This window comes from Acipenser ruthenus, chromosome 27, assembly GCF_902713425.1.
Source record: "Acipenser ruthenus chromosome 27, fAciRut3.2 maternal haplotype, whole genome shotgun sequence".
Classification (NCBI taxonomy): Eukaryota; Metazoa; Chordata; class Actinopteri; order Acipenseriformes; family Acipenseridae; genus Acipenser; species Acipenser ruthenus.
In genome coordinates this window covers 16,415,469-16,426,500 of record NC_081215.1, presented here as the reverse complement: position 1 = coordinate 16,426,500, position 11,032 = coordinate 16,415,469, and the positions used below count along the sequence as shown (strand labels likewise).

At 38.0% G+C, this 11,032-nt stretch overlaps 1 protein-coding gene across 1 annotated transcript; it reads right to left on the bottom strand.

Moving 5' to 3' along the window:
• Positions 1–7,954: 7,954 nt before the first annotated feature.
• LOC117432422 (dispanin subfamily A member 2b-like) lies at positions 7,955–10,762 on the bottom strand. The gene is made up of 2 exons (XM_034054345.3): positions 10,384–10,762; positions 7,955–8,326 (listed from the first exon to the last, which is right to left on the bottom strand). The coding sequence occupies exons 1-2, from the start codon at positions 10,603–10,605 to the stop codon at positions 8,117–8,119; spliced, it is 432 nt and encodes a 143-aa protein (XP_033910236.1). The 5' UTR covers positions 10,606–10,762; the 3' UTR covers positions 7,955–8,116.
• Positions 10,763–11,032: the final 270 nt, after the last annotated feature.

Here is an 11,032-nt window from a genome sequence, read left to right as displayed (position 1 = left end):
CCCCTCACCTACAATCACTGGTTTACCCCAATCGCCTGAAGCTGGGACTTACCTAATTCTTGGGTCGTGAAGTTTCTCTCCTCCTCCCCTCTGCCCCCTTAGCAGCTACACCTCCCTTATGTGGGTTGATGTGCCCCATTACCCAGCCTTGGTTAACCCCTGACAGCTTCTCTGATTGAACACTCGGAAGACTGTTGTCTTATGTGCTAGATGCACCTGCATATCACATCATTATACTGAGAACTTGCATGTTCCTGTTGCAAGGTTTCAGTCAAGATAGGCGAGACAGTTGATACAATACTTTAATTGCAAGAGCTCGGTTGGTAGTTGTTTCTATACGCAAGTGGAACCATCTTCACTGAAAATATCCTATAATCAGATTTTGTGAATCTGTAGAATACAATGGTAGTGCACAGACAAACACGAATGTTGGTATTCCATACCTAAATGGCTCCCTCTAGTGGATAATTTTAATCTTGGGTTTGGCTTCACAGTGGACTGCAAAATGATGCACACTTTAACATGGTAGTTAAGAAATTAATATTAATATTGTGTGTTAAGAAGAAATAAGGAAGTTTGGGGTTTGACTATATTAATGACTAAACTGTTCACTTTACATTTGTTTTACAGTGTCTAGGGCTGATCAATGCAACATAACCAGTTTGACTGGCTAAATCAATGATAGGTATTTGTTTGACTGGTGTAAACAGGTATACATACATAAACAGAAATAGAAGTATCATGGAAAGGTAGAACACAATGACCTACATCTTCTATATATCCCAAAATTCAGATACCTCTAATCATTTTGTGCATTCTTTCTTTGTAATGTCAGTTTACAGTATGTAAATGATTTGAATGCCAATTAAAACTAACTGTGAAGTAATGCAAGTCTATTTTACTTAAATACATTATAATCTCAATCAGTTAAGATTGTGCATAAGTTCAGGAACTGCTCTTTAGTTCCAAGTGCCTACCATACACATGTGTAATATAGGTTAGATCAGCTAAAGAGGCTTTCTATTAGGAAGCACCAGCACCATTTAATGCACAGCCATTTATTGCCATAAAGATAACTGATCCAAAATGCCAGATCATGACATGACCCTCACCCTCGCTCTTGCTTATTCTCACGAGATGGCCCTCACCCTCGCTCTTGTTTATTCTCACGAGATGGCCCTCGCCCTCGCTCTTGCTTATTCTCACGAGATGGCCCTCGCTCTTGCTCTTGCTTATTCTCATGAGATGGCCCTCACTCTTGCTCTTGCTTATACTCATGAGATGGCCCTCACTCTTGCTCTTGCTTATTCTCACGAGATGGCCCTCGCTCTTGCTCTTGCTTATTCTCATGAGATGGCCCTCGCTCTTGCTTATTCTCATGAGATGGCCCTCGCCCTTGCTCTTGCTTATTCTCACGAGATGGCCCTTGCTCTTCCTCTTGCTTATTCTCATGAGATGGCCCTCGCTCTTGCTCTTGCTTTTTCTCACGAAATGGCCCTCACCCTCGCTCTTGCTTATTCTCACGAGATGGCCCTCACCCTCGCTCTTGTTTATTCTCACGAGATGGCCCTCGCCCTCGCTCTTGCTTATTCTCACGAGATGGCCCTCGCTCTTGCTCTTGCTTATTCTCATGAGATGGCCCTCGCCCTCGCTCTTGCTTATTCTCACGAGATGGCCCTCGCTCTTGCTCTTGCTTATTCTCATGAGATGGCCCTCACCCTCGCTCTTGCTTATTCTCACGAGATGGCCCTCGCTCTTGCTCTTGCTTATTCTCATGAGATGGCCCTCGCTCTTGCTCTTGTTTATTCTCACGAGATGGCCCTCGCCCTTGCTCTTGCTTATTCTCACGAGATGGCCCTTGCTCTTGCTCTTGCTTATTCTCACGAGATGGCCCTCGCTCTTGCTCTTGCTTATTCTCACGAGATGGCCCTCGCTCTTGCTCTTGCTTATTCTCACGAGATGGCCCTCGCTCTTGCTCTTGCTTATTCTCACGAGATGGCCCTCGCTCTTGCTCTTGCTTATTCTCACGAGATGGCCCTCGCTCTTGCTCTTGCTTATTCTCACGAGATGGCCCTCGCTCTTGCTCTTGCTTATTCTCACGAGATGGCCCTCGCTCTTGCTCTTGTTTATTCTCACGAGATGGCCCTCGCTCTTGCTCTTGCTTTTTCTCACGAAATGGCCCTCACCCTCGCTCTTGCTCTTGCTTATTCTCACGTGATGGCCCTCGCTCTTGCTCTTGTTTATTCTCGCGAGATGGCCCTCGCTCTTGCTCTTGTTTATTCTCACGTGATGGCCCTCGCCCTCGCTCTTCCTCTTGCTTATTCTCACGATATGGCCCTCGCTCTTGCTTATTCTCTCACACTTGTCTGATCTAAAATACATTCTACTTATTTTGATCTAGGGAAATGTTTTTTTAGGAAATACGTATTAATGACAAAGAACAGGATTGTAATTCGGTCCAGGATGAAAAATGTGATTGCCAGCACTATTTTACAACTTCCTTTCTCAGTTACCACAATGGGAGGAGGGGGAGGGGGGAACACTATGACTACATATTCAGGACCTGGGCTTTGGGAAGAGGTTTGCCAGAAGAAAAGTAGAAAAACATCTTGATAAATGTGTGTCCTGTCCTTAAACTGAAGTTAAACTCTGCAGGCATACTATAAAACAGAGCCACTATGCATTCTTTGTTTATAAAGTAACACATACTGAGGTACTTTCTTCTTGTTGTGTCCTTTTGAATAAACAGTCTTGTAACATTTTGTACGAGGCTTCAATGGCTGGAAGCTATTATATATGTTAGGCTGAGAAAATCCAATTAGATATCTGTTATGGATAATGTTTCCATGGACAGCTTCAAAGAGGAATGTGTGTCCTAGTGTTGCTATGGAGAAAACAAATAAGGGTTTAGGCATGGCAAAAAAAAGGCTTTCTGGAGCCTACATCTGTACTTTATAGTCCAATAAAGATAATACTTTGGTAACTAAGGAAAGTAAAAAAGAAAACCTGACAGAATCCCACTCAAGAAGACAAACATTTCAACAAAAAATCTGTTAGTGCCTGTATTGGTGACTGTGTGTTTAACTCTTTCAAGTGACATATGCTGCCTATCCATGTATTGTGACCTCTAACTAACATGATGTTGGGTCACTGTTTGCCCAAGATCTTAATCTATTCAGTCATTAAAGTTATTGTAGCTAAAAAAGAAAAACCCAAAAATCTTACCCGTATTGCACTACAATCCGCTACATAGGCCTCAAATGTCCAGTTTTGAAAGAAACACGTTATTGTAAACATGTTTCTGTTACTACACCTGGTTGAAGAAACCTATTTGATATCAATGCTTTCAGATAGTGTTGCTTGGTAATTTCACTTAGAGGGTGAAATTGTCCCCATCCCTTCAATGGCTTCTTTCCTGTCAAAAACAAGTCTGCTGCTTCCCCTATTGACTCACATGCTTTCAGCCAGTAACATGCTATGACCCAGAAGACACTGCTGAGTGGAAATGACCCAGGACATACTCTCTGTTAAAAAGGCAAAGAAAATTGAAACATCCTTTAACCTATCAGATAGCATGTTTTAAAATGATAAAGCATGTGTTTCTTTCAAAACTGCACATTTGAGACCTATGTAGCTAAAGGAAATGCCAAATAGATGCGATTTTTGAAATTATTTTGTGAGCTGCAACTGCTTTATTATTTAAGTTATGATAAGTCTCTCTCACAGTCTTTCCATCTGTTACTGTTTGCAGCCATAGCTGTGTCTCTTGGCATCCACGCTCCCTTCTTTTTGCCTATGTGACTGTCCTTGCTACTGTGGCACCTGCACAACATGCACCCACTACAAGCCTCTTTCTGGTAGACTGTTTGCAGATGTGCTGCTCTCACTTTATAGTGCTGCAGGGATCAAATGTCACATCACATGATCAAACTGTATATAAAGATAATGCAACTCAGGGATCCTGCATGGCTCACCTTGTTAAGACATACAGTCAGGAGGGAGCAAGTTTGCCTCCTGGCTATGCCAAGTTGTCGATCTTCTCTGGTGATCCCATGGGCAAAATTGGCAAGTTTCAACTCACCATGCTAGTGTCCCCTACTAGCCACACTACAACAGCACCTACTAGCCAGACCCGTGCAGGGCTGGGAACTCATCAACACCCGCTTCCAAGCTGTTGGGTTTAAGAGGCAATGTGCTCGGCAGTGGGATGGGGGGGTTGTGAGATTTCTGTGGTGAAGAAACATAATTAGAAATTCTAAACATCTTGAAAGGAGAGTGTCAAAATGTGATAATGCTGTACAAGCTGTCAAGTTTAAAATGTTTTTATTTTCATGTTTAAAGCCTTGTTTGAATTAAGTAAAAAGTGTTAGATCTGCCACCACTTTTTATTTTATTTTAACAAACACTTTTAAAGCTCTGAAAACTATACCACGGTTTCAACATCAATGAGGGACATATTTATTTGTAGATAGTCATTTATAAAGGAATTCAACTTTAATGTTATAGATGAACTGTCTAACATACAGTGTGACAAGATCCATGGAAACAAAAACAAACAGATGCTTACAATATCTCCCATACATAGTTTTCAACCCTGGTATATTATTTTATCATTGCAACATCCATCTGGTCCAAAGAATGAGTAAGAATATTGGTGTGAACCAGTGATACAACATGGTAAGCTTTATAAGGTTGTTCATGTCTAAAAGAAAAGTCCATGTTTATTTCAGCTCTGATACCCTGTGGTATTCCAGTGGGGTTGCTGCTATTTCCGCACTTACGAATTTGTTTTGTCTGAGTGACTGATAACATCTGAGTGAATGGGTGGAGTCCGTGACTGAAATGCACTTTGGAAAAGAAAATTCCTCAGGAAAATGTGCATGAAAGTCTGAGCTCTTACGTTTCAGTTGCAATGTTGTAGTTAGCACGTACTTCCATTACAAAGACTGCAAAATAACTGATGTTACACAAGGACACACCTCCATATGTACCCACAAGCTGATACTCCCAAAACATTATACAAATGTTCATACTAAGTTTCACCACAACTTAATAAGATCAATGCAAAATGTAATTGTGACATACAGATGGACAAATTTACAGACAGACATGCCCATAATGTAATACTCTCAATAGCATATGCTAAATAATGTCAATAGCAAGTTTAACCACAATTGGATCATTGGTTTCCCAGATATATGTAAGCATGTAAAGTATGAGTGTCTCAACTATATCCCTGTCGCTGATGGTTTCATCCCCAGTGGAGGAGGGGGCAATCATTGAAGAATTTGAAACGTCTTGCAGACTGAATCGATAGGGCTGTGACATCATTCACAATACACGACCTACCAACTGTCTAACACAGAATAAACAATAAAATCTGTAACATACAACTTCCACCACAGCTGTAAATTCAAAATTAGAGCCATCAGTATGACAAAATCACTTCGCAAGAGATTTTTTTTTTTTTGTGAAAAAATAAAGAAAGAAATAAACATCCCCAGGTGCATCATCAAAAGGGAAATGTCATTAATGATCAAATTAATGTTAAAATGAAGTAAATGGATATGTGAAAAAGAAAAAGTCCAGTGGCTGAAACAACATGAAAGTAAAACAGGATACAGCAATGTACCACTTATCTGACACTGGCAGCTTCATATAAAAACTGGCATAAGAGTTCATTTCTCTTCTTGAAAGAGAGAAGCCTGGAATACAGCTGAGTACGGAGTATGAAGGCTCTCTAAGCATCCTGTTTTAACCACCTGGAAGCCAAAAAGTCACATGACCAACATATGGTGACAATTTTAGATCACAGGTCAAAGTGAAGATTCTGCCTGAGGAGTTTCCATAACTTTTCATCAGATATGGTTTGTTACGTTAGTGGCAGCCATCTTGTCATGCTGTCACATTAACCCTTTACTGCAAAGAGTACTAAAAAAAAGTAAATGTCCTACATTTACTACAATAAGTAGCTTCATTCTACTCAACTGATGTCACTGTGTTGCACTTAATATTGTGTCTCTGTTTTGATAATGGTACTGTACCAATACCCCTCCAATGTGAGCCAGTCCGTTTCCAGGGCAAGTCCCTCTACTTCTTATTTTGAGAGGACTTGTTTGTAAACAACAATTTTCTATGGCTTCAGCAAAGAGTTTAGTATTTTTACCCCATTTCATTAAACTAGAAGATTAGGGCCACAATACAAAGTTAAAATAATTGGTAGAGATCAACAGGGATCATTTAGTTTCATGATATCTTTAATATCATCCCATAAATGGACAAAAATAGAACGTTTTTAGGTGTGTATGCACTGTAGGCTTGGGGTTACTTTTACAGCCATCTATTTACAAACATAGCTTTATTCTCGGAGGATGTAGATGTAAATGCTGTTTTAAAATGTTTTGTATCAGCTACTTACTACATTGAGAAGCTTTATTGAGTTCTAAGGATAATATATTGCATATTTAGGGTTTCTGAATTGATTCATTTTCTATTTCTATGTACATTTTTCTGGCTAGTATACATTTAAAGTTATTACTTTAGAACCATCCATTCAATTGTAATGAAGCTGGGTGAGGACATTATCTTGTTCTTTAGAATTGAATAATTCTGGTCATGTTTACCTATTTTTATATGAATTCTGGTCTCTGGTTGGCTGAAACCACTCAGCAAATTTTTCAAAAAACTAAAAAAGCAATTTTATTTTCATTGTTAACATCCTGACAACTTTTTATACTTATAACTTAAGTTTGTTTCAAAGCTCTTTTCAAAATGTCTGCTCTAGTGCACTGATAGTGTAAGGATTATTGCCCACATTGTCAAACAGGTAACACAGCAATAATGATCCATGATGTGGTACAGAACAGAAAAGCAAGAGCACCTGTTGTTATTGTCACTCTTCCTACAGTGATTTAGAGAACATATCTCAAACCCTAGTGTACCAGAGCAGACATATATTTTTCGGAACCCTGTTACTTACTCTAATAGTATTGTTCATTTTGCTGATCTCATATCTCAAGTTCCATCTTCTTCATTGTAATACAGTGAAACACTGGCTAGTGTAGTTTTGGGTAAAGACTTTAGTCTTCAAACATTCAATGTGGCACACATGTTTTAGTTAATTATAAATATTATTACCGTTTGGTTTTAAATTTTAAAAAATGATAGCCAAATCAATGTGTTTTTATTTTTTATGTATGTATTGATTAACTTGTAATTTGCATTCATGCATTTAAGCTGTGTCCATTGATTGGAATTTTCATTTCATGTTTCTTTCTTTCCTGTTTCTTTTATATTTGTAAAGATTTTAAATTCAAAGTTCAGTTCAAATCAATTGTCTCAACATTTTAAAATATCTTCTTTGCTACTGTACTTAAGTGAAAGATATTAATATTTTAAAAAACAATATTATACATTTAATTATTATTTAATTATTATTTAATTATATTCTTTGACTAACAGCCCCAGGTATAACTACAAATTCACAACAGCTACCAAATAGGTATTTTTGCTTAAACTTAGTTGTCAATACTCCAAAAACGTTTGTAAAGTAGTAAATAATGTGGTCATTATAGTCAAAATACTGTAATATGAAAACCCAAGGTCTGTACTGCATGGCGTCCTTTTTTCAGGACACGAATATTTTGGGTTGCAACTTAAATGGACTGAGATATTAAAAAAAAAAATCTTTCAATGATGTTTATAAGTATACAAAAGGATATCTAAACACATTTTTGATCGAAAAAGTCGTGCAGTAAAGGGTTAATGGTTTCACCATTCTTTAAGGGCTTTGTGAAAATATATATCTATTATAGATAGATATAGATTCACAGCAGAAGCTTGATAAAAAGAACTACATTAACGTGATGCGACAGCCACTACCCCTACCCACTCGTAGCAAGAGCAAAATGGATGCGATTCCTGACCCTCCCTAAAAATACAAAGGAAAACCATGTTGATTAAAGCTGGATTTATTATTTTTCTTACTAAAGTGTGAAATCAAACATTACAAAAAAACAAAAACAGCAAAGATACTATTACAAGGACTTGTGCTGCAGAAAAAAACTTTTAGCTGCAAGTCTGCTGACACTAGTAATTTTGTTCCTGCCTTCTTTATTTAGTTTCCGTTTCCTTGGAACAGGTTATGTTGGTTCTGAGCTTCTTGCATGGCAGAACTGTAGATCTGAAGGACTCCAACAGCAAGCAGAATAATTATAATCAGGAAGGTGAGGATGGTCAAGACCAGGGCGGTCACATTGAGGCATCGTGCAGTAGACCCATAGTGGCGAGCTCCCTCCAGATCTCCCACAACTTTTCTGTCTCTTGACTGAAAGGATAAAACGGAATATAAATACCAGTAACCACAATGGAAAATGAAGTACTTTTTAAACAGCAGAACTCAATACCCTGCAGCAATGTAACTGCCAATCCTACTTGTTCTTCCAGCATGAATATTTAAAAGGGGCTGGTCTTAAGTTACAGTTGCCTGTTCCAGGCAAATATAAAAAGGCACTAGCTTTTGTTCTGTACAGTGTAAAGTGCTACACCGCACATTTTTAGCAGCTTACAAACTTGGAAAGGTCATTCTTTAGTAGAAGTGATTAAGTGTATCATGTTTGGGTATATGATGAGAAGTCTGCACATGTATATCTAGAGAGTTGTGAATTACCAAAATCTGTCTCTGACGGGTACAGTACACTTAACTCACACACTCAAAAACACATTTCTACCAAATTTCTCATCCTTGGCCTTTATTATATTAATAGAAAGGAAAAAAAGCGTAACAAAATTCTAAACGTATTTATAAAAACATAGTAAAACAAAAATACAGCTGTACCATGATAATATACTGTAGCGATCTGTACTAAGTGTCGTTTTGTGTCGCTGTACAGTGTTTTGTCAATGTCCTATGAACGAGTCCCCGTTGTGCTTGTGAATGTTGTCGAATCGTGTTGTGTTTGTGCCTCGTTCTATTTGTGGGGTCCAATATCTACATTGTATGTGGTTATGTCGAAATGTTACATGTTTTCGCAGAGTTTTGGGGTATAAAGGGGCAGCTTGCACGCTGCTGCGGGCTGTGTTGTGGTGTACTCACCTTGGCGAATAAAGTCTGCTGTTTGGCGAATGTGATCTTACTGCGGTCATCTGGCTTATTTCCGCTCAATGTAAATACAATGCAACTACGGCTCTCGTTTTTTTTTTTTTTTTTTTTAAAGCATCCAAAAAAAAAAAAAAAAAAAACTTGGAGAAAAAAAAAAAAAAATCCTTAAACGGCGTACCTTTGGCAAATCATAATTTTAAAACTTATTTTTTCCCCTTCACCATTCTTACGTACAATTACTAACACCATTTATTTGTCAATGCGCAACGTAAGTCCGCGCTAACTAAACCTGTCACTGTTAAATTATGATTTATTTAACACCGTTTGTTTCGCACCCTCTAGCGGCCTTTAGTGGCTACTACACCCGACGCCGTAATATGTTGACCTATTTTTCATAAATACATTTCTAATTTCTGTGTTTTCCTCACTTTATTTTTTCTTAAAATTAGCTAATAAAGCTTAACGTAAAAAAAAAAAAAAAATTGCATAATTTTCTAATCTTCAGGGGCAGTAGTGTGGAGTAGTGGCTAGGACTCTGGACTCTTGACCCAGAGGGTCGTGGGTTCAATTGCAGGTGAGGGGCACTGCTGCTGTACCCTTGAGCAAGGTACTTTACCTAGATTGCTCCAGTAAAAACCCAACTATATAAATGGGTAATTGTATGTAAAAAATAATGTGATATATTTAAGTCGCCCTGGATAAGGGCGCCTGCTAAGAAATAAATAATAATAATATTTGCGTGTGTGAGTTAAGTGTACCATAACCATAACCCACATGAATGCCATTGTACGTTTAGATACTTATCTAATTGTTTACATATTTGCTGGAGAACATGTTAGGTTTACATAGTTACTTGACGATGTTGTCAAGATATAGAGAAAGACGGTATTTTACAGTTTATTATTTATAATAACTGTATATGTAGCCTATTTATTAACCTAAATATTACGTTGTTCTAAAAAATTACAATCACACGCCACCTCTCCCGAAGCAATCAGTCCTGCCAAACTGGCATTTATCCAGCGTGTGCAACTAGTGAGGAGCCCATCTTCTCCTCGACACAAAAGGTGTACGTTTTAACTTAATAGTTATTTTAAAACTATTTGTATAAACTACAGATGTTCAAAATGCAGAAATTCAGCCAAAGCATGGCGTGTCGTAATTACACGTTCTTTATTACAAACACGATTCTTTAAAGTTTTAAGACAAAGACAAAAAACACACAAGACTTGCAATTAAACCAACTTTTTTTTCTTTTTTTAAGTGTTTTATAGAGTGCTTACCTTGATTGAGAAAACCAGGGCTGCGAATCCCAAACAGCAGAAGTTCATATAGATGGTGTTAAAAACTGACCAAACAATGTGGTCCCGAACCTGGGGGTATAAAGGAGGACCCATGTTCACCACCGCGGGGCTGCATACCACTTGGTCTTCTCTCAGTCGCTCATAGTTATTGGTTTGGATTTGCAGTGGGACATTGTCTCGGGTATATTGAAAATTCTCCATTGTTATGAATCTCTAGCGTTTGAATATCGTTCTTACTAGTAGTTTGCCGCAGGTTGTGTTTATCTGAGGGAGGGTGCGTATTATTCATAGGCTACAACGCATGTATCCCATTTTGTTTTTGCAGCTCTGCTCCCGCCCCCAAACTGAATCCCAACCAAACTTGATGAGTCATTTCTCCACAATCGAAACTTAAGCATCTATTATATTCCAACTCAGACACAGACCTACTGCATTTAACAACTCCAGTGAAAAATACAACTAACATAAAATGTGCTTGATGGTTTTCAAGGGACAAAAAAATCCTGAAAAGCAGAATTAATAGTACATTCTGCAAAATCATCAACACGTGTAAACAATAATCAGTTATTATAGTATATAATATATATATATATATATATATATATATATATATATATATATATATATA